Source organism: Cotesia glomerata, linkage group LG8 (assembly GCF_020080835.1).
Source record: "Cotesia glomerata isolate CgM1 linkage group LG8, MPM_Cglom_v2.3, whole genome shotgun sequence".
NCBI lineage: Eukaryota > Metazoa > Arthropoda > Insecta > Hymenoptera > Braconidae > Cotesia > Cotesia glomerata.
Genome location: NC_058165.1, coordinates 10,207,417 through 10,231,501, shown reverse-complemented (window position 1 = coordinate 10,231,501; position 24,085 = coordinate 10,207,417). Strand labels below are relative to the sequence as shown.

Genomic DNA, 24,085 nt, shown 5'->3' with positions numbered 1-24,085 from the left:
TTTCTATTCTTGTTTGTTTCCTGTAAGTTACTCAAACTTTTTGATTTACCAGCGCATCGTACGGAGTGGAGCGGGTTGCCATAACTAGGAACAGGTGTACCCTCGGGGATAGTACTCCTACCCCAGTTCCCTGAGGCCTAGCCGACACTTAGCCAGTCCCGGAATACACGGACGGACTAGACTCGCTCGGAGCGGTGAAGATTCCGATCTCTAACACTCACTGCGTACTTCCTGATCAAGGCCCGAAGTGGCTGGCTCCTGATCCACTGCTGCAACTTTCACCTCGGCAGAGCAAGCTCACATCAGCCGTGGCCTGCATCGTCGGAAACTACGATACAGGTTCCGGACACTCCCAGTGAGTTACAGCAGGAACCAATCGTCTTGCTAGGTCAGTTAGTGTGACCAACCCATTAAAGGGGAGTTTTGTCCACGGGAGCTTATTTTGTTTGGTTATTTTGCTTGGCTCCTACCCGCTGTACCTCATCAACTAAGAGATTAAGTGTCATCCAAGGACAGCGAGCGTTCTCCCATCCGCTCGGGGAGACGCGCCCGGTAGCAGTATCTCTTCTGCCCCGAGTGTGTGTGTGTGTGTGTGTGTGTGTGTGTGTGTGTGTGTGTGTGTGTGTGTGTGTGTGTGTGTGTGTGTGTGTGTGTGTGTGTGTGTGTGTGTGTGTGTGTGTGTGTGTGTGTGTGTGTGTGTGTGTGTGTGTGGATGTATGTAAACCTCTCATAACTTTTGAATGCACGATGTGAAAATATTAAAAAATAAATTAATTTCAACTTTTTTTTTTTGGACATAATCTTAAAGTCAGGCTTAACACATAATATTATTCGTTATTTGTCCTTTTTTTACTATATTTAAAGTTGTTGACGTTACTTATCGTCTTATTAATATGGAAATAATTTGAAATTTGAGATTGAGAAATATTAATGTGCAGAAATCAGTAAGTAAACAAGTATTCGAAGGAACGAAAAAAAAATTTGCTGTCTAAAAAGATGGCTGTTCTATGCTTTTGTGCTCTTTGAGTCCGATTTTGACCGGCCTGGCAGCGATCGACGTGATTTTTTTATGTTTAAACCTGATTAGTTTTTGGAATTGATCGGTAAAGCCGCTTAAAAGTTATTTCAAAAAAACCACATTTGAAAATAAGTATGCAATAATATTTTGCATTTGATTTATTTAATATCACAAAATAGCATACATTAAGACTTGATTAAAAGTACTAACTAATTCACGCTCTTTACACATTAAATCTCGTAAACTCAAAGTCATATCCATAAAACATAACACATCAATATGTTTCAATTCAAAATACTTTTATGGTTAACCAGGCACTATTTAGGCGTACTATATAGTTATACTAGGTACTAACTTGAGCGAAGAAAATTTGGAGCGCTCTCCCTGTAGCATACTGCTATTTTCTTAGAACAGAGATAATTATAGCTCGAGATTAAATAATTTTGTTAGCTAAAATTTAAGAATCTTAATGGACGAAAAACATCTCTTAGTTTAATAAATTATTTTATGTAGATGAAATAAAATGATCTCAAGGACTGTATGAAATTTTATTGGCGTATTAATTGAAAATTTCAAGACTAAGTAATAAAATTATTTTCTGGTTCCGATAAGATCCGATGGAATTCGATTCCAATCCAAAATGCACAACATTTTTTTAAACCGAAAAAAAAACCACTCAGGGCATCAAATCTGTTATTTCTGTGTAGAAAATATAAAATCACACACGCGAAAGACAAAAATACTCACAGATTAATCACAATAATCGGTATTAAAATTGCAAAACAAAACTTATCTACTAATTCGATGGTTGACTTTTCCTTTATTTGAATCACTCATGAGTATTTAACAGAACTATTCGACCTGGGGATAAAATAATCCGTGGTTGTGCTCTCAATCTCTCAATGAACTGTCGTCGCTCCTTTTCCTGTCTTTTATATTTAGAGTAATTGTGGTAGACAATAAGTTCGATTCTGAAAATGACCAAGCTCCACAGCAAAGTAGCCGCAAACACAATTAAATAAAACACTAAGTTATCAAAGTCGATCCGTTCATAGTTTTCAGCTTCTTTAATTTTCTTCATTTTCTCTATCTTTTTCCATAGGTATTTTATTTTCTCTTCTTCGTGATGGTAAATTAATCCTGATTCCACTGGTATCGATCGGGCTTTATCAATTTTGTCCTTCAGCGCCCAGTTCTTCTTTGTCCAAAACACAAAATATTTCTTGAACGTGATTTCCTTTGATAAATAGAGATTTTTAAGGTCCAAAGCGTAGCCAAGTTGGTTTATAGTCATTTCGATGCAAGCGATGGTCGAATTTTGTTGGGCTTCTGTAGCACATTTGTTCAGATCACGAGGACCCGATGGATGCAAGTATTTCTGGTCCTCTTCGGTCACCCACAATTTTTCATAAATCATGTCTTTTGACAATAACTTATCGTAAAACACGTGGTATTTGTTGTCAAATAAGTCCTTGAGGATTTCGACATTGCGTCTTGCAGGTTGCGATAGAATGGCCGAGATTTCTCCTTGGAATTCGGGCATGACCAGAAAAATGAATAAAAATCCGAAAAAATAAATGATCCTCATCGAGAGACGTCCCATTGGAGACATTATCCCCATGCTCACAATGTCCATGAAGCTTTCGATCACGTTAAATTTATTGTTTATACACTGAGAAAACGGTTTGTTTGACTCAAATGCACAGATTTATTTGAAATGAATCAAAAATATTTATTTAATGTTAACAAATTTCTTTTATTTAAATATATATTACTTTGAATCAAATACTACTTCGTTTCGGTTTATTTAATTGAATCGACTCATTTATATCATTCAAATAAAGATTTTTTAACTATTAACAAATCTCGCTTCAAGTAAATTACGCTTGGTGTCGCTATTTTTGAATGTAAGCTAGAGTAAGATAATATATAAGAAGGTATTCTAATCCTGCAACGCATGATGGGAAATGTGTCAAGCTGTCGCGCTTCCAAGTGTGTCAGAAGTACTAGTACATGCCTAAAGTACTTTCATGCTAACTCTTATGAAAATAATAAATAAATTGAAAATAACAAACTGGCATTGATAAAAATTATTTTCACCCTCAGATAATATTAATTAGTAGTAATTGTTAATTTAACAACCCCAATACCAATAAATAAACCAAACTATTTATTTATAGGGTTAAACTGGTTTTTCTCAAGCGCAGTTTATGATTTACCTCTGATTTTGTTCCGATAACCAGCCGTTAGCGCGAGTTGCTTTTACTCGTTTATCAATTAACTGGTTCGGGTTCGCGTCCTGTGGGCCATCGTTATTTTGTTGTTTTTTTATTTTTAAATAATTAAATTTAATAATAAATAACAGTATTGGCTAATTACTTTTATTCCTAAGAATTAATTATTAATTATGATTATTGAAATTATCTGTTAAATGAGAAGAATATTTTGTAAAATAATTAAAAAGTTCAACAGTATATTTTTTAAATAATAGAACAAAAATTTAAGTAGCATAATTAAGCTAAAATATTTGTATATTTTAATCAACAATATTAAATAGTTGAAATAAATAATTATGTTTTAATTTCAATTATATTGATAAAAGGATCACAGCACAAAATAATTTGATTTAATAATAAATAACAGTATTGTTAATTATTTTTCATTACAATAAAAAAAAAAAAAATTTTACTTACAAAGTTTTTATACTGATGCGAATTTTTATGGCGGCAAGTATCAAAAGTACTACGTTACTCATTTTTAGTAAGTATAAATTTTTTAAATCTTGCATTGTTTTTTATAATAAATAAATAATGATAGAAGTTCAATCGACATTATTGAAATTGTTATTGCGTATTTCATTGAAAGTTTCTGTACAAATATATAAATTCTTGAACATGGAAATTTTCAATTATTGTATTTGATCAACGCAGTGTAAATTTTGTGATCGTCATTTATTTAAAAATGTCGATTTGTTTTTAATAACATTTCGTTGTTGACAGTTTTTATTCAATAGCACAACAAAGTAAGTTAGACATTCATTTTTATATTTAATATTTTTTATAATAATTAATTACCAATAAGATTGTGTAATTATTATTTAAGATTTATAGATAATATGGTTGGATGCAGTTTTCCAGGCTGTCATAATAGCACTGAAAAACGTTTTAAAATTTTGTGATTTCCTCGGTGTCCTGATATCAGAAACCAATGGGTATCTGCTTGCAAAATTTTAAAACCAATCACAGATAATTCCCGTCTGTGCGAGGCATGAAAAAACCTTAGAACTATCTTAATTTTCTGTTTAGAAAAAAAGATTTAAAGTAATTAAAAACGAGATGTGGAAAAATTAAAAAACATTTGAGTTGACCACTATCTATAGATATACATTTAGCATGCAAAAAAAAATTCTTGACTGGAGGGTACATTTTCTTGGTTTAAGAAAATATTACGGAAGATTAAAAATTTCTTGAATGAAGTCAAAGTTTCTTGAGCCAAGAAAATTTCTTCTTGCTCCAAAATAACTTTTGTCTTCCTTAAAATTTTTTTGAAGTAAGTTTTTTTCTGTGGGTTATATCTGTTAAAATGTTTTTTTTTTTTAAATAAGGATATTTATAATTATTTAACAACGATAAATTTTATTTTATGTTGTAAACTCAATTATGCTGACAGGGACACTTCAGTAGAGGACTATTTGTCGTGGAAAGATATTCGTATAAATTGAAAAAAAATGTTGTTCCCGATATTCTGGTACCTACTCCACCCAAACCTTTTGAGACTGATGATGGTGTTAATGATAATGATGATGATTCTGATGACAATCGTTCTTTAAATAATAAGAGGCGTAAGTCTGAAGTGTCTGACTTGACAAAACGTAAGTGTTAATTCATTTTGTATATTACTACATTTTTTTATGCTGTAAAATTAGAAATTAAAGTTAAGTTTATTTTTTCATGCAAATCAGCGTCTAGAAAAATAAATTTTTTAATTGTTATATAATAATTCCGGCTGGTTAAATATCAATATGGTAGGTTTAATTTGCGAGGGGGTAAGTGAATATTTGAAGAAGAATTATTAACTTCTGCTTAGTTTTTTCTATGATCTTTTATTTTAAATGTAACATGACTACTCTACGTATAAAATCATATTTGATTTACAATTAATTTAAACAAATAATAATATTATTTGATGAAGTCATGGTTATATGGGATTTTACAAAATTATAATACTGTTGTTTTTGTGTTATGGTGTTACTGCATACATGGACTTTATATCTATATACTTCTTGTACTCTTACTAAACAAAAAGATTAAGATGGTAATTATTTACAAGTGGGGTCAACCCCTTTTTGGGCCATAACCGGTCCAATTATTTTGGTAATAATTGGGCCCAAAATTAACATTTTCAATTTTTTTTTTTTGATATTGCTTGTTTTTATGGCGAATTTATGATAAAAAAATGTCGTGAAATTTGGCTCGTGTTTTTGGATAAAATTTCTATTTTATATTTTTTCGATATCTTTTCTTTTGAAAAGTACATAAAAAAACGAACAATTAAAAAAAAATTGATCAATTTGATCAAAAAATAAAAAAATTAACGTGCGCAAGCATGGGTTGACCCCACTTATAAATAATTACCATTAAAAATTATTGAAAAATATTTCATTTTCAAATATTTTAACATGTGAAATTATTTTTGATCCTTTTGTTTAATAAGGGTAATGTTCATCGGTAAAATGTTAACTTTAATATGTTAATAAAATCTTTTGTCATTGGTAAATACTAATAAAGTTAATTGTAAATATTCTAGGATTAGAAATCTCAGTAAATGAAAATACTGAAGTCTCTGGTGATGAAGCTATACCGGGAACTTCGAACCAACATATTCAATCAAGTAAGTATGCTCCAAAATCATTTCGGGAGTTATTGTTAGAGCAGCAGCTTCATGAGCTTCAGAACGAGAATAATGCATTGAAAAATGAGGTAATATAAAAAATTAAATAATTATGTATTCCAAATTAGTTAATCATGAAATGATTTTTATTTTGAAGTACGAATAATTGATTAAGTACTAATTAATTCGATTTCAGGTTGCTCATTTGACACAAAAATCAACAACATTGGATGATAACTTGAAAAAATTCTTGAATCCTGATCAGTTGTTGTTTTTGAAAGGCAGTGCTTCGACGAACTCCAAACCTTGGTCAGAGGATACTATCGAAAAAAGGTCTGCGAATCCGATTATTGATGGGCACTAAGGCTTATAAAAGTTTGAAGGACAATGAAGGATTTCCTTTACCTGCTTTTTCCACGCTTTATAATCGCCTGTCGGGATTTAATTTTGCTTCTGGAACTTTCCACAGTATCATTGAGTGGCTGGGGATAAAAATTCAACAAGAGCAAGACGAAACTGCTCGTTATTGTGTGCTGGCATTAGATGAAATGTCAATTCATCCAGCAATTGAATATGATCGTGCTCTTGGAAATTTTATTGGATTAGTGACTCCACAATTGGCAAGAGACTCGAATGAAGCTGATTCGATGGCTTCCCATGCAATTGCATTCGTTGCTCGTGGGTTAACCAGCCATTGGAAGCAATTGGTGAGCTATGCTTTGACAGGAAAATCAGTAACCTCGGAACTTCTCTGGAATTATGTTCAAGAGATAATAAAAGAGCTTTATCAGCAGGGCATTATCGTCAAATGCATTTCAACAGATGAAGGGCCAAATAGCATTACATCTAGCCGCTATTTAATTTCCTCATTTAGCCTACATCCATCAAATCCAGATGAACGTCTTCATTGGACTTCAGATGTTCCATACGTGCTAAAACGCATTTGGTCTCAATTGTTGAAAACAAAGTTTATTCTGAGCTCGCCTATCGTCGAAGCAAACAACTTACCATCGCCTACAGTTGACATTTCCCATGTTCGACAATTAGTTGAGTTACAATCACTTGGTGGGCCTGTATTAGTGAAAGGTCTTACTGCGGCAATCCTGGACCCATCGCAGTTTGACAAAATGCATGTTGGACTGACTAAAAAAATTTTCAGCAATGAAATGGGACATGCGTTAGTTTTATCAGCTCAAACTGGTCTTCTTCCTCAAGAAGCTTTCACTACCGGATGGTTTATTTTATTATGTAGCCAATGGTACGAATCGATGGTTTGTCGCCATAAGAGTAATTCCCTTGGGAATGATGAAACTTCCTTAGAGCGTGTACAATTCCTCCAAAATTTCATTGAGATTATTAGAGAACTTCAATTTATTTCTGATAATAAATGGAAACCTATTCAACGAGGGATTATTCTTACAACAACTACATCTCTAAATTTGCGTGAAGAACTAGTGTTATCTGAAAAATTACAATATTTCCTCACGGGACGCCTAACTTCTAGCTCTGTGGAAAATCTATTTTCTCAAGTCCGAGCTGGTGGTGATATTCATCCAAAGCCCCGTCAACTGCGTTATCGAATGAGGTTAGTTGCTGTAGCTCAGTATTTACGAGTTCCCACGTCTGCATCATATGAAGATGATGATGAACCATATTATTTAGAGTTCTTAAAACAAAAAAAAAGATGAACTCCGTACTGCTGATGATGGAGCAAATAATACTATTGAAGTTCCTGATGGTTGCATTCTGTCGGAAATCCAGAGGTATGGGCTGTATTACCTTTCTGGTTGGGCGGTATTTGTTACAGCAAATGGTTGCGAAGTTTGTGAAACAGCAACTATTTCTTCTCTACCGTTGCCAAATGCGTGTTCGGCTTGGATAGATGCACTACACCGAGGTAATTTGAAGCACCCAACTGAGGCTGTTTATGAACTTTTGAAGACAGCTGAAGAAATATTTAATACCTATAGAAAAGCATTATTACATCTGCAGAACGTCCATCAGGTTTTAATGCAAAGTATTAAGGTAGCTGCTGCTAATCGTTTGTTGAACTTCCCGAAATGCCACAATATTTCTGATAAAGTTCTACAGAAATACATTTCCTTGCGGTTACACGTTTTGGCAAAAGATATCACAGTACAACCAGACAACTAAAATCTTCTTATCTTCAGTTCTCGAAGTGTGTATATGCGTACTTCATCAAAAAAAGCCCGCAAATGAAGAAACTTGTTTCACTCTTGTGCTGTGATCCTTTTATCAATATAATTGAAATTAAAACATAATTATTTATTTCAACTATTTAATATTGTTGAATAAAATATACAAATATTTTAGCTTAATTATGCTACTTAAATATTTGTTCTATTATTTAAAAAATATACTGTTGAACTTTTTAATTATTTTGCAAAATATTCTTCTCATTTAACAGATAATTTCAATAATCATAATTAATAATTAATTTTTGGGAATAAAAGTAATTAGCCAATACTATTATTTATTATTAAATTTAATTATGTAAAAATAAAAAAAAAATAACGATGACCCGCAGGACGCGAACCCGAACCAGATAATTGGCAAGCGGGTAAAAGCAACTCGCGCTAACGGCTGGTTATCGAAAAAAAAATCAGAGGTAAATCATAAACTGCGCTTGAGAAAAACCAGTTTAACCCTTTAAATAAATAGTTTTGTTTATTTATTGCAATTGAGGTTGTTAAATTAACAATTACTACTAATTAATATTATTTGAGGGTGAAAATAATTTTTATCAATGCCAGTTTGTTATTTTCAATTTATTTATTATTTCCATAAGAGTTAGCATGAAAGTACTTTAGGCATATACTAGTACTTCTGACACACTTGTGGCGGCGCGACAGCTTGACACATTTCCCATCATGCATTGCAGGATTGGAACACCTTCTTATATATTATCTTAAGCTAGAGTATTGTTTACATTTGACTTTTTTTGTGACCAACCACTATTTCTTTTATATTTATTTTATTATAATATTAATTTACCTATTGATCTTGAAAAAATTTTATTTTTTCCGGTTGTGACTTACTATTTTTTTTTTTTCATCGAAATTTTTTTTTATTTTCATGTAGTTATTGGAACGAAAAAAAAATTTCTTAACCTAAAATCCGTGTCGTTTAGTAATAATTTTTTTACAGATAATTTTCAAATGTGTTATTGAATATAAAATTTGTATATTTTATAACAATACTAGTTTATTTTTGTAAAAAAATATACTACTATTACTTATAATTCTAATAAAAATACTATGATACTATGATAAAATTACTATGATACTGAAGTTAGCCGTCAGCTGTCAATTTTAAAAATTTTAATAACAAATCAATTACAATAAAAAAATGCTTCTAAAAATTTTCACTTATAATTTTCATTAATTTTAACATGTGAAATTTTTTAATTAAAATTTTTTCATAATAATTTTATTGTTATAAAAGTCGAAAAAATTTACAGATGTCTGTTAATTTATCATGATAAAGTTAGTCGACATTTTTTATTTTTTTATTTTGCTTAATGTGTTAAATTAGAACTAAATAATATTTTTTTTTAATTGCACTTACAGTTTTTCGAATTTTTTACAAATGAAATTAAAAAAAAAAATTTTTTGTAAAATTTTTTTTCAATAAAAAAAATTCTAAAAATTTTTAGATGTCGGCTAACTATATTGTCGTTTTTAATTTCAGTATAATTAATAATTCCAAAATAAATGCCTATTTTACCCCAAACGTTCGATATGTCCACTTTTACAACTTTCCTAACCTAAAACTAAAAATCATTGCTTTGAGTATATTCAAACATACCATTTATTTATTATTAACAAATCTGATTTGGTTGAAATATACGATTGTTAGCACCAAAGAAATATTTGTTAACTATAAACAAATCTGGATTTCATTCAAATATACTACAACTTTGTCTCAAATAAATAAATTTATTTGAATCAAATAAATATTTCTGGTGAAATTTAAATAAAAGATTTATTTATAGTTAACGAGCCTCATTTCATTTAAATGAATTGTTTTCTCAGTGTGATTATGATTACTGCAATCAAGAACAACACCAAGAGTGTGATGAAGATGAACTGAAAATTTATGTGGACTTCGGTAAATGCCGTTCAATGATCTTTCTTCGTCAAAATTGAATAGCGCACGCATAAAACAATTTTGTTGAAATAACAAAAGATGGGATAACTGAAAAATATGTTGTGGTAACAAATGAGTGTAGTTGGAGCAAAAAATCCATTAGGGGCATTAACAAAATGTTTCAAGTTGTACTAACAAACCAGTTTGTTAAATCACAAAATCAATTTGTTGCTCCTAACAAAATCATTTTGTTGCTGTCACAAAATGACTTTGTTGTTGCAACAAAATAATTTTGTTGCTGTTACAAAGTGATTTTGTTGCAATAACAAAACTAATTTATTCAGTATTCGGTTAGCACTCGACCGGTTCGGACGTGTTCACGCTGTTCCGTAATATGTGTTCAACCCAGCGCTACTTACTAGTGTATTAAAAGTGTTAACTGTTAACAAGTTTTTGTGACCCTATCCACCATCCACACTAGGCTCCAGATTTTCTGTGAGCTTAACGAACCAATTTAGAAGTTCTCTGACTACAGGGAATCTTCAAAACAGAGCCATGTCAACCATGAACTACACTCAGGCAATCCAGAAAGAAGTAACACCAACCAAAGAACAAGCTATCGTACTTGACACAGTTGACGGAACACCAATACAGGAATATGCCCTCGCAATCGCCACCAAAATAGGTCCAGAAAACATCCGACACATCTCCCGAATCTCAAACAATCGTGTATGTGTATATTTATCGTCTAAAGATGTAGCCGACCAACTTATAGACATCCACCAAACTATCGTTATCGCCAAGGAAAAAATTTTAATCCGGCCATTAGTCAGTCGAAACAAAAGACTTATAATATCCAACGTTCAGCCGATAATTCCTAATGACATCATTGCAAGGAAACTTGAGGAATCTAACATAACACCAATGTCAACAGTGACAACACTCCGCGCTGGATTGAGTGCACCTGGTCTCCAACATGTATTAAGCTTTCGTCGCCAAGTATACATCAAACCAGAAGACGTAAACAAAATCCCGAATTCCTGGAATATCGACTTTGATGATACAACGTACTGGATATACCCCACCCTCGACAGCATGACATGTTTCCTATGCAAGCAAGAAGGCCATCTAGCCAAATCTTGCCCTAACAAAACTAACGATACTATTAGTAATGCCCGTGACGACACCACAAGGCTAGTATCGGGTTCAGACACTCAAAACAGCTCCGTAATAATCCAAAACGTACCCGAGCAAACTGCAAACCACAAACCACCTCTCGAATTTCCTGCTTTACTCGCAAAACGTCCCCTCTCGACCTCATCCGTAGACAGCTCTGTCAAACTTGTGGGAACAACTAGCACTTTTACGTTCCAAAAACCAACCCCAAAAATTGATCTTCGCATCTTTAAAAAACAAAAGAAAACCGGCCAAGAGCAGCCTGCAAAGGAACCAGCATACCTACCAACTATCGAAGCCGAAATGTCAACCAACCCAACGGAATACCAGTATAATTACAAACAACTCGGCGATCTCTTAGAAAAGCTAGACCGGAAAGAACGACTTGACCGAGCTGTTAACGAATTAAAATTAGATCCAACATGCCTTGCCACGATGATGAGAAAATTGTACCCATTACTCGAACAGAGAAACCACAAGAGCAGATTCACTCGAATTATTAACAAATGCGAAGCTGCTGTGCTCTCAGACATGTCAGATTCCTCAGAACAATATGAGTTTGATGGAACAATGCAAATAGATAACGATGCAGCCAAACCCAACTAATACTACCAAACATATACCATGAACAGTATGAGAATGCTCCAATGGAACATCAATGGTCTCTCAGCAAAAAAAGAACATCTCCAAAGATTAATGACAAAATATACCTTCGACTATATTTGTCTTTAAGAGACCAACTTAAAATCTGACTATTGTGTCGACTTAGTGGGATATCAGCCAGCTTACAAGAACAGAACTAACTATATACGTGCCAGTGGTGTTGCCATTTACACCCGCGAAAGTCTGGGTGCTACCCAGATCCCCCTCAATACCAACCTTGAGGCCGTAGAAGTTAAAACTAACACACCATACCAGCTCACGGTGTGCAACGTTTATCTCCTCAACAGCAGAATAGTAAGTAGTACTGACCTTGAACACCTCACTAACCAACTACCACCCCCCTATATTATACTCGGCGATTTCAACGGACATAACACAATATGGGGATCCAGCTACAGCGACACGCGCGGTGTATTGATAGAGAAATGGCTAGATAATACTGAAGAGCTTGTCTTATTGAATAATGGAGCATACACACACTTCAGTATGAGCTCTGGACAACAATCTGTTATAGATCTTTTTCTCTCATCAAGTGAACTAGCACCCTTCCTAGATTGGGAAGCCATCAATGACTGGTACGATAGCGACCACTACCCGATAATTATTAACGATAACAGACATTCAACTGACTGCAACCACCAAAGCAGATACCCAAAATGGTGCCTCAACCAAGCCGACTGGACAGCATACAGCGAACACATTCTCGCAAATATAAACACCCTTCCGCAACTCGAAGAGCCCATGCAGATGCCAATCGATCTTACATTAGAAAAATTCACTGCATTCATCACAAACGCTGTGGAAAAGTCCATCCCTAAAGATGACGGCACAATATCACCACACTCAGTGTCTTGGTGGAACGTTGATTGCAAAGTGAGCATCAAAGAAGCCAAAAAATATTTTCGTCAGTATAAAAAACACCACAACCAAGAAAATCTAGTCCGCTATAAACATAAAAGAGCCATCGTAAGAAGAACTATCAAACAGAGTAAACGTGAATACTGGCACAACTACACTTCAACACTAAATCAATTTACTCCACTATCGGAAGTCTGGCATAAGATTAGGCGATTCAATGGAAACCAAGTGCAAAATATAAATCCTCGACTCATACGGCCCGATGGCAACAGCACCACAAGCATTCAAAAAACTGCTGACGTACTAGCAGACAACTTTGTAGCAAATTCTAATGACTCCAACTACTCGGAAAAATTTAGAAGCTACCGCAAATCCTATGAAACCAGACCAATGGTAGAAAGCTACCATGTTGATCCAATAAACAGACCGTAAAAACAGATCCAATAAACAAACTTCGCAATACTCTCTCAAACTGTGGAAACACCAGCCCTAGCCCAGACGACATCCCGAATGCGATGATTCGAAACTTACCTGTTAGCGCTAAAGACTACCTTCTTAAGCTATACAATTTCGTATGGACGAACCAAACATTTCCTAAACAGTGGAAAGAAGCAATTGTCTGCCCCGTACCCAAACCGAACAAAGACCAAGCCAAACCTTCTAGCTACAGACCAATCGCACTGACCTGCAACCTATGCAAGATAATGGAGAAAATGATCACTAAGAAACTTCGATGGCGTCTAGAACAAGATAAAATTTTCTCTCCACACCAATATGGCTCGCGTGGCTCGAGATCAACAATGGACCACCTAGTAAACCTCGAAGCTGAAATCTGTGATGCACTGGCTCTTCAAGGTCACCTACTTTTAGTTTCAATGGACATCGAAAAAGCATACGAGATGACCTGGACAGATAGAGTAGTGATAATCCTCAACAAAAACGGTTTTTTTGGTAATATAATTGCCTTTATCACGCAATTCGTTACAGACAGGAAAATAAGAGTCAGACTCGGCAATATTTTGTCTAAAATAGTAACAACAAAAAATGGTCTCCCAACAGGATCGGTACTCAGCGTCTTATTATTTTTGATCGCCATAGACGAAGCCCCATCTGTGATACAAGACCTGCTACATAAGGAGCTTTTTGTAGATGACCTAGCTTACGCATGTTATGGGAACAACATAGATCTCACAATTAAGAATGCGCAAACCACCATGGACAACCTCCAAAACTGGGCTGACGAAAGTGGGTTCAAATTTTCAGCTAACAAAACCGCGTTCATCACGATCAGTCGTAATCACTCTGTAAACAATAAAAATATAACACTTAACCTAAATCACCAAGCAATCCAAAGAGTCCAAACGATAAAAATCCTAGGAATGACTATTGACTCAAAGGCCTCATGGATACCACACATCAAGAAGCTTAAAAGCGAGTGCCACAAACGGTTGCGAACCCTCAAGATCCTTGCATCAAGAAAGTGGGGAGCTGACACCAGCATCTTATTGAATATCTATGAAGCCATCATAAGACCCAAGTTGGATTACGGTTCAATTCTTTATGACTCTGCAAATACAACAATTTTAAACACACTCGATCCGTTGCAAAACACTGCACTACGTATAAGCCTAGGAGCCTTCCGAACCAGCCCAATGAGCAGCCTTGAAGCTGAAACAGGCGTTCCACCACTAAACATCAGACGGAAAGAACTATGTTTAAGATACGCCGTTACTATTGCAACCACTCCTAGCAACCCGGCTCACTGGAATGTATTTAAAGATGTTTTAACCCCAATCTACAACAACCACTCACGAACCCCCAGACCAATACGACAACGCATTAAAAAATACTTGGAACAAATTGACATGACAATACCTGAGATATTTCTACGGAGTATCCCCCCTATTCCACCATGGGAACCAGATGTATCAGTTGACTTCTCACTCGTCCAACATAACAGATCCATCACGAGCCAACAAAATTATCGAGCGCTATTTCAGGAACTCCGAAGCAAATACAATAGTTACGAAAATGTCTACACGGATGGGTCTAAGACTGAAACAGCCACAAGCTATGCTATTGCCAATAAAGATGGGCTACTTGAATCTGCAAGGCTACTAGACCACAACTCCATCTTCACCTGTGAAGCCTTCGCTATCCTCAGGAGCCTTCGAATTATCGCCATGGAGAATCCTACCAAGTACATAATATACAATGACTCCCTGTCCTGTCTACGAGCGATCGCAAACCGCTTCAACAGTAACCCACTCATACAAAGTATCCAAGAAGCAGTTCGTGAATCATCCTCACAAGTGACCTTTGCGTGGATCCCAGCACATCAGGGCATAGAAGGAAATGAGATCGCAGACACCGAAGCAAAATCCGCAGCCGAAACACCTGTACACCCAAACGCCAAACTAACCCACGGTGAAGCAAAGAAACTCATACATGGAAGAATAAACAATTACTGGAACAACCAATGGAAGAGTATCACAACGAAACTCCACTCAGTACGAGATAACGTGAATGATAAAATCTGCAGTACATTAAACAGACATAACCAATGCACCATCAACAGACTGCGTATCGGTCATACGAACCTGACAAATATCCACACCATCACTAAGACCGACCCTGTAAAATTCCCACAATGTGATGACAGACTCACTATCAACCACGTGCTCATCGACTGCGAAGGTTACAAAGCAAAAAGAGAGGAATTAGAATTATCACCTTCAATACAAATCTTGTTAACCAAACCGGAAGAACAAATAAAACTGATTAAATTCCTGAAAAATGTAAATTTATACAAAACTATATAGACATGTAATTACAGTGGTCGCGAATAACCAAGTTGTTGAAGTGACCTTAAATAAATAAATAAATAAAAACTAATTTATTGCCAAAATATTTTCCAAATCAGCTATATAGCTAATTATAGCATATTTTTGAATGTATTCTTATAAAATTTACTGTAACAAATTTATTTGTTATTGCAACAAATTCTCATTGTTATTATTACAAATTCTCTTTATTACTTCAACAAATTGTCTTTGTTACTCCAACAAATTCTCTTTTTTATTTTAATAGAATAATTTTGCTATTTCAACAAAAAAAATTGTTATACCAACTAAAGTATTTTGTCGAATCAACTTAAAGATTTTGCTGTAGTAACAAAACTTTTTTGTTGTTATAACATATCAATAACTTGTTATAACCTAAATTTTGTTATTTTAAGATATAATTTGTTATCCCTATGTTAACAAATTCATTTGTTACCATAACATATCTTAGGTTATCTTAGCAAAATTTTTTTTCTGCGTGTGTATTTCACGATACTGCGTCACAAAATCACATAATTTAAAATGTATATCAGCTAATTGGTTCATGGAGTTAATCGCATCGTACTGAACATTGAAAATTCTTTCATCGAAACCGTATTTTATCATTTTTAAATCGGAATTCATTTCGAGAATTCGAAGTGACGCTGTTACTTTCATATAATCAGGTAATGAATACAATACGAAATCTTTATTTTTTTTAACATATTTCATGTACTTAATAATATTTCCCTGCTTGTACTGTTCGGGTAAATTTTTTGAATTGATAGGGACCATTAATTTTATTTCATGACCATCTAACTGCTGAGTTTTATCAAAATAAATATTTTTATAGTTGTTATTCAAATCTGAAAATCAATTGACAAAATTAATTAAGCTTATACAACTGATAGATCTTACTCGATTTTTTTTTATTTTCAAGGATTACAGTATCGTGAAAAAAAAATTAACTTGAATCAAGTTAAATTTACTTAAACCAAGAAAAAATTCTTAAGTTAATAATTTTTCTACTCAAATCGCAAGAAGATAAAAATCTTCAAAATTATTTACTTGATGCAAGTAAGTTTCTTTTTCTGTGTAGAATCTCTATAAAGGTGCTCCTCCTTCTGATCCCCACTAGGCGTACTTATTCCCCGACTCGCATTCTGAATGCGCGATAATAATTATCGCTTATATTGAATATAAGCTTCGACATATATTTTAAAAGTACACTTCATCTCTCAATTCTAATACACCATTTAAGATACAGGGAAGAAAAATAAGCACGCAAATTTAACTAATCTATCCTGCAATCTTTGGAAAACAAGAACCTTCAGAGTGAGTAAATTTAGAGGGAGTTCACTGTAATTGGATCAGCGATACATTGAATTTTTATGGTAAATGATATTGTTAAATTTTATGATTACCTTTCGGATACTGCAGACTGTAGAGTGTGTCATTTTTGTTTTACTATTGCCATTGGCATTTGCAAATTTAACTTGATTCCAAGGTGACGGAGCGTATTGCGTGTAAGGATTCAGAGTATAGACCATGGTTGAATCTTTTTCGTTATCATAACACACATAGTACAATATTAAAATATCGAAACTTCCAAGGAATGCAAAGCTCCACTAGCGTTTTTATCATGCGTCCCTTCAGAAATGTTAAGAATAAAAATTGGCGACTTTATGTTCCAGATTGTTGAGCCCATGAACCCATAGATGAGTGGTACCAGTTTCTGCAGAGATTCAAATCTAAATATGTACACGCATAAAAGAAGTTGTTGTGAAAACATAAGACATGTCGTGGTAACAAATGAATATGTCAACATAGGGATAACTAATCATATGTTATGATAACAAACTATAGGTGATAATAACTTATTTATATGTTATAACAACAAAACAGTTTTGTTATACTAGCAGAATTTTTTTAATTATTCAACAAAATATTTTTGTTAAGTGAACAAATCAATTTGTTAACTTAACAAAATTATTAGTTAGGATAACAAAAAATTTTTGTTGATTCAACATGAACTGGTTAATTGGTATAATAAATGTTTTTGTTGAGAGAACAAAATTATTTTTTTCTCATATTTAAAATTTTTGCTGGCTACATTTGTTGACTAAAATTTTATTTTTCAGTGGATATATAATATTTATCGATAAAGAAGTCAGAATTTAGGGCCAGTTTTTCAATCAATGATTTCGCTAAAACAGTGATTTCAAAATTGCCAACTTAAGAAAATAAATCACTAATACTCTGAACTCGTATATTAAAATTATAAGAGTGTATATTCAAGTAGGTATGTTTACGAAAATAACATCAAAATAAGAAAAGGTTAAGAAACTTAAAAATTAATAAATAATTATTGAAAATTTTCTTTTTACACAAAATTGAGACACGAAAATATGGCGGTGTAAATTGCATTATTCCGTAAAGGATAAACTTGGTTTCCCAACAAATATATTGTTTAATTGAAACAACTCAGCCTCTGCACAATGCAAAATGTAAAATGCTGTCACAAGATACATGTCTGGACACCACAGAACTTTTCCCCTTGAACCCACCCATAGGCACTGGCATAGTACAAAGGATTTGCTGCACTTTTACACCTTGCTCAGGTTGATTTCAATTGAAATGGAATTTTTTGTATGAATATTTTTAGTAGTCTTGTTATAATCATATATTTCTCTTAAGGATAGGAACCTAAAGGTAGCCCTGTTTAAATAAAATGATTTAGAACAAAGAAAAAGGATTTAAAATGATTAATAAATCAAATACTTTTTAATCCTTTTTCTTTGTTCTAAATCATTTTCTTTAATCAGGGAGTAGGAATTATATATGTCCCTTAAGGATAAGAGCCTTCATCTAGGAAGAGCAAGAGAAGCAGAATAGTTTGGTAGACTCGAGGCAGAAATCGTGGACTTGACGAGAGAACGAATTGACTACCATAACTACTTCTGCAAGCCCTACACAAACAAACCAGTACTTAAGAAGATAGGCCCAAAATTAAAAGCACGAGAAAAAATTCTACAGTTTAACAATAAATATTAGTTATTATTGCAGTATATTGTTATATCCAGTCATTCATTACTGTACAGTGCTTTAATACATTATTTGATGATTTATTATTTACTTTAAATAAGTTTTTATTTTTAAAAAATACCAAGTTATTGTGCAAATAAAACAAACATTAAAATTATTCGCTGTTAGAATCAGCAGGGAAATATTCTCCTTCCTGGATTTTCTCAAATAATAAATGTTCTCTTTGAATTTTAATTTTAAGTAATTCCATCTCATATTGATGTTTTTCAATAGCTTGCTCTTTTAATATAGCTGCAAGCTCATCTTTTGGAGACATATGTTTTTCTTGAAGGACGTTATCATACGGTTTGGCTGAAGTACTTTTATGTTTGTTGGCTTTTAATGGAGCACTTATTTTAGATTTTAAATTAGATGGATCGATTTTCGCCCAATCCCGAACTTGTTGGTTGCTCAGCAAATACTAATTAAGAAAAAAAAATGTTTAAAGCTTATATTTTTACTCATATCCTAACAGATAAACTAATTTAATTCAAGTTTGATCAGGTTAAAGGTATAAAGGTTATAAACTTTTACAAAAAAAGTATGTATTAAGTAATTCGTAATTTAAAATATTTAGAAATTTCTTTAAGGTCAATATGAAAGATATTATTACCTCAAAAACATCGTTTTCGGATCCCTCATCCTCCACATTAATGATATCCGCCACCGTGGATGAATCACCATCATTATCATACTTATTAATAAATCCTCGAACAGTTGCTTGATGTATGACACCCAAAACCGCATCCATCACCGGATCATTGTCAACACTTGTTTTCCCTCCTCCTGAAAAAAATTGGGATAATTTAAATACAAATTTTATTATTATATCAAGAAAATTAAAAGAAAAAGTATAATTTACCTGTTTTCATAGCTTCTGCTTTCAGAGCACTTGAATATTTCCTGGCTTTGGTTTTGATATTCCTCCAAAACACTATGATACTGTCAGAAGGTTTTGGTTCATAACTTTCTGCATATTTTTCGGCAATAATTTTCCAAGTTGAATTTTTTTTTTTCGCGGAAACTTTGTCTGTAGCTTTATTCTCTAAAATTTCCTTGTATTCTGCAATTAATTTAATTAATAATAATTTTTGATCGTTGGACAAAATAGGTTGCCTAACAGTTTCTGAAGCATTGTTTTTATTAATTTTATTCATTTTAAGATAACAATTATAAATATTAAAAGTATAATTTGTTATTAATTATTTATCTCAATCAATTTTTTTGTATTTTATTTCTTTTATCTTTATTTGGGTTGCTAGGCAATGGATCGTTGCTTGTTATTGTTTAAAACAAAAAAGAGGATATTCAACAGAATACTGTATTCTGCACAATCAAGTAATCGAACAAAAATGGATAAGTGTAATTTTCTATTTTTTTTTTTTTAATTTAAAATATATTATTACTTTAAACTTAATTATAAACAATTATATTGTTTTTTAATAGTTACTCGTGAAATTGATTTTAAAATCCTCAACGAAAGATTCATTGCAAGCGAACATTTATTTGTCACCGATGATTGGGAAGATTTAAGTTATACCAGTCATTACGGATTATTGTGAGTTAATTTATAAATGAATTACTAAAATTATTAATTTTACCGGTTAATATTACGTAAAATCACTCCTAACTGCTGAAATTTTTTGTTTTTCAAATTTTTATTAGAAAAATTTAAAGTCAACTTGTTTTTTTGCGGCCTCCTATACCTCTAGAAGTAGTCGCTTTGAGAATTTGCACCTTATGCGAAGAATTTAACAGCTTAAAAGCTACATTTGATTTAAATGGAAATATACCGAATTGGCCCTATTAGGAAATGTTTTTTAATTATTGGACCGTAGTTCAAAATCGCGCCCAATGAAATAATAAAAAATGCATTAATTTATTAAATTAATTACTTACTTAAAAATGTTTGTTTAATGTTCTAATTTTGTTAAATTCTGATACTAAAAAATAAAAACAATTTTAAATACTGTTATTAATAAAAACTTACTAGTGAATTTAATATTTTCATTTAATCTTCATCGTAAATATTTGCAGAAATATGTAATTGATCTTGCTGAGCTAACGTAGCACACTAATGGGTAAGTGAGTACTCGCCAAAATGAATTCTTGCTTCCAAATTACCTTCTTCAAATCTATCGATACAGACTCTGAAAAACAAATTATTTTGTTACTGTTGCAAATTAATTGTTCATTAGAAATAAATATTTTTACCTCTAGATTTTTTTCAATTATGATAGACAATGCAGTCATACGCTGTGCCCACGTCATGATACTTTTTTCTTCATTTTACAAAGCTTCGACTCACATTTGCAAGTCTTCTTTGACCAACTTATCTTCGACAGTGGTTGGATTAGAATAACTCGTCTCAAATTTCTACAGTAGTATATAATAATTGATGTTATGAAATTTATTGGATTGAGTGTTAAACTTTAATTAAGTTTTATGCATATAAGCAAACTAAATGTTAGCATTTATAGCAAATCAGCTATAGTTAACACAGTTAAAATACAAAAAAATAATAATTACCATTAACTTATGACCAGTAATAATAGTTATAAGTCCTTCCTCTAATTGTTCTACAGTACTTGCATCAATATTTTCATCACCACTGCAGTCAAGGCATGCTTAAATGTTCGGTTTGCCATCACTTATCACCTACAAACCATAAACAATTATACTCCACAATTAATATAATTTTAATAATTAAATAAATAAATATAATTGTTTACCTACAATACCACAGCACCAGGATCTATTCTATAATCAAAATAGCAATAACGATGCCACGACCATCGTACTCTGGATATTTAATAAGAAATTAATTAATTCCAATTTCTTTTTCGGCACAAGGCCACACACAAGAAAAATAACGCATAAAATTATACGGAGAAAAGTAAAAAAATGAAAAATGGGATTGAAGGAGGACTCTTTTTAAATAATAATGATATTGATGATGTTGATGATCGGCCCCACAATCATAATAATGCTGCGCTCTATTTACTCTCACTCTTATAACTGTTTTATTACGTTAAATACTCTTTATATTTTTACATTAAATATTATAATTTAAAGATAATCGTAATAGTCAAGTCAAGAGTTTTATTTGAAAACTTTATAGGCAATTTTATTCTTCGTGAGCAACAATCATCTATACATGATCGCGCTGATCTGTCAAATTTTTCTCTCGTGTTTTTCTCTCGTATCTGTTTACACGTATACGTGTCTCTTTTGTTCCTTGTCTTAGCATTCAATTTTTGTGCAATTAAACTGAAAAAAAAAAAAAATTATTAATTTAATTTTGAAGATACGATGTAATAAATTACGTAATTTATTAAAAAGTACTACTTACTTTTGAAAGTATCCATTCACTAATACATTTCTAATATTAGCATTACCAATTACAGGGTTTGCTACCTCAGGAATTTGGAGATATTCCTGAACAGAGACATTTCTAATTGGTAGTGGTTTTCCTTGTCGCGAAATATTATATAAAACTGCAGCAGCAATAATACAAGTTAATGTTTTCAATTTTTCTAAATCTTGTGCCTTGAATTATAGCAAATTTTCTCGACCAAACACCAAAGGTGCGTTCAATCGTGTTTCGGGTTCGGATTTGTGATTCGTTGTAAAGTTGCTCTGCCGGTCTTTGTGGATCTTGTAGTGGTGTCAATAAATAAGACAGATTTGGGTAGCCTGAGTCACCAAGTAGTAATGCATTTCCAAACTGATTATTCTCAAAACGATTATGAATTCTTGAATTGTTAAATATAGTTGAATCGTGAGCTGAACCTGGCCATCTTGCAACAATATCAATTATTTCTAGGCGTGCATTACATATTACTTGAACATTAATAGAAAAGTGTCCTTTTCGATTTCGAAAAATTTCAGCATCATCACCACCGAATGATTCAACTTTTACATGCTTGCAATCAATACAGCCTACGACCCTGATGAATCCGGCTGTTTGATAAAACTCAACTTGGTTTTGCAGAATTTCAACTGGAGTTGAAGGGAAATGTATAAATTCATCACTTAGACTTGCAATCATTTCAAGAAGACTATCTATTATTTTGTGTGCACAACTTTTAGTTATTCCAAAAAAATCACCCACAGTAATTATAAAACTTCCAGTAGCACAAAATCGTAACAACAATAGTAATTGTGTCATTGGAGGAACTGCATCATTTCTTCATTAAAAACAGCACTTTAAATTCATTTCTAAAAATGAAAAATAATACATCATAATAGCTATACCTTTCTGTAAATAATTCAAAATGATGATTGAGACGATTGAACAACTGGAGTGTTGTATTTTTGTCGAAACGAAAACGATCTATAAACTGTTTATCGGTTAAAATGTTAAAATAATTTTGACCACCATGGTCTAAAACCTGTATTGGTAATTGTTCCTCGATTGGATTGTTATTTTCATCCGGCTCAGAGTCATCATCAGATGAAAATATAAAGTTCAATGCAGCGTCCATTATTTTTATTTATCCTTACTTTTTATTAATAAAATACTGATGACAGTTATTTATCAAAACAAATCTGAAGTTGTACACATTAAAATTAAATACGCACTTCAGAGTCTTTACTTGTGAACAATTTCATACCACTAGTAACTTTGATTTTTTTTGTTGGTAACTTTGAAATCACTGTTTTAGCGCAATCATCGATTGAAAAACTGGCCCTTATATGTTTAGTTAGTTTCAATACTTTGAATTTCAATAATAATTTTATTATAATAAAATTATTCTACTTAGATTTATAGTCCACCGACTTTACTCTTACCCGTTGTAGAAAGTAACTTGCTAGTGGAATTTTATTGTTCCCTTTTATGTAAAAAAATCCGTAGATTACGAAAATAATAAAAAAGCTCAACTCCCCCGCGTTTTTTAAATAAATAATGAAATTACACTAGTGTCACTGAGACACCGTGCATTTTCATCAAATAACTTATATATATATATATATATATATATATATATATATATATATATATATATATATATATTATTAAGTTTATTATACCCGCGAAAAAAATTAATGAAAAAAAAAAAATTAATTGTTTACGTTTAATCACGTGGTCGGTAACAAAGCAACAGTAACTGAGATTGGTGACGCCCGCGAGCCCAAGCAAAGTGGTTTTCATTCACTGCAATTTGAAATATTGTCAATATTTTTTGACTTAGAAATTTAATGAATAATAATAAGAAAAGATTACATAAAAGTATTATATTTTTTAAATAATAGAAAATTGAAAAAAAATTTCTAATTACGGTTATTGTTATTATTATTAGGCTTCGCCTCGGTCAACAATTACATGTAATCTGAGACATTTCTTATTTCCTGCCCGTGGTGAAAAATATACTATTTCTGTCCGCCGGGAAGAAATGATTGATTCTTGCCCGGTACAGTCACATTGGTCTGAAATTGTCTAGTTTCGGTTGGCTCAACAGGC

At 32.5% G+C, this 24,085-nt stretch overlaps 2 protein-coding genes and 1 long non-coding RNA gene across 4 annotated transcripts; 1 reads left to right on the top strand and 2 right to left on the bottom strand.

Annotated features, from left to right (window-relative positions):
* The first annotated feature begins 16,969 nt into the window (after positions 1 to 16,969).
* LOC123270596 lies at positions 16,970 to 20,179 on the top strand. 2 transcript variants are annotated; one of them, XR_006510641.1, is made up of 4 exons: positions 16,971 to 17,403; positions 17,679 to 17,874; positions 19,884 to 19,983; positions 20,068 to 20,179. It is a non-coding gene; the product is annotated as an uncharacterized LOC123270596 (long non-coding RNA). The 2 variants fall into 2 exon arrangements; XR_006510642.1 differs by lacking the exons at positions 19,884 to 19,983; positions 20,068 to 20,179 and adding an exon at positions 18,363 to 18,672 and having other exon boundaries at positions 16,970 to 17,403; positions 17,679 to 18,249.
* Positions 18,569 to 21,454, bottom strand: LOC123270595. Its single transcript, XM_044736722.1, has 7 exons — positions 21,354 to 21,454; positions 21,151 to 21,279; positions 20,836 to 20,997; positions 20,612 to 20,771; positions 19,484 to 19,684; positions 19,235 to 19,407; positions 18,569 to 19,042 (listed from the first exon to the last, which is right to left on the bottom strand). Exons 5-7 carry the CDS (start codon positions 19,491 to 19,493, stop codon positions 18,737 to 18,739), a joined length of 489 nt encoding a protein of 162 aa, XP_044592657.1. The 5' UTR covers positions 19,494 to 19,684; positions 20,612 to 20,771; positions 20,836 to 20,997; positions 21,151 to 21,279; positions 21,354 to 21,454; the 3' UTR covers positions 18,569 to 18,736.
* Positions 21,455 to 21,876: 422 nt separating this feature from the next.
* On the bottom strand, positions 21,877 to 23,245 carry LOC123270594 (putative nuclease HARBI1). The gene is made up of 3 exons (XM_044736721.1): positions 22,879 to 23,245; positions 21,974 to 22,811; positions 21,877 to 21,891 (listed from the first exon to the last, which is right to left on the bottom strand). The coding sequence occupies exons 1-2, from the start codon at positions 23,106 to 23,108 to the stop codon at positions 22,109 to 22,111; spliced, it is 933 nt and encodes a 310-aa protein (XP_044592656.1). The 5' UTR covers positions 23,109 to 23,245; the 3' UTR covers positions 21,877 to 21,891; positions 21,974 to 22,108.
* Between the last annotated feature and the right edge of the window lie 840 nt (positions 23,246 to 24,085).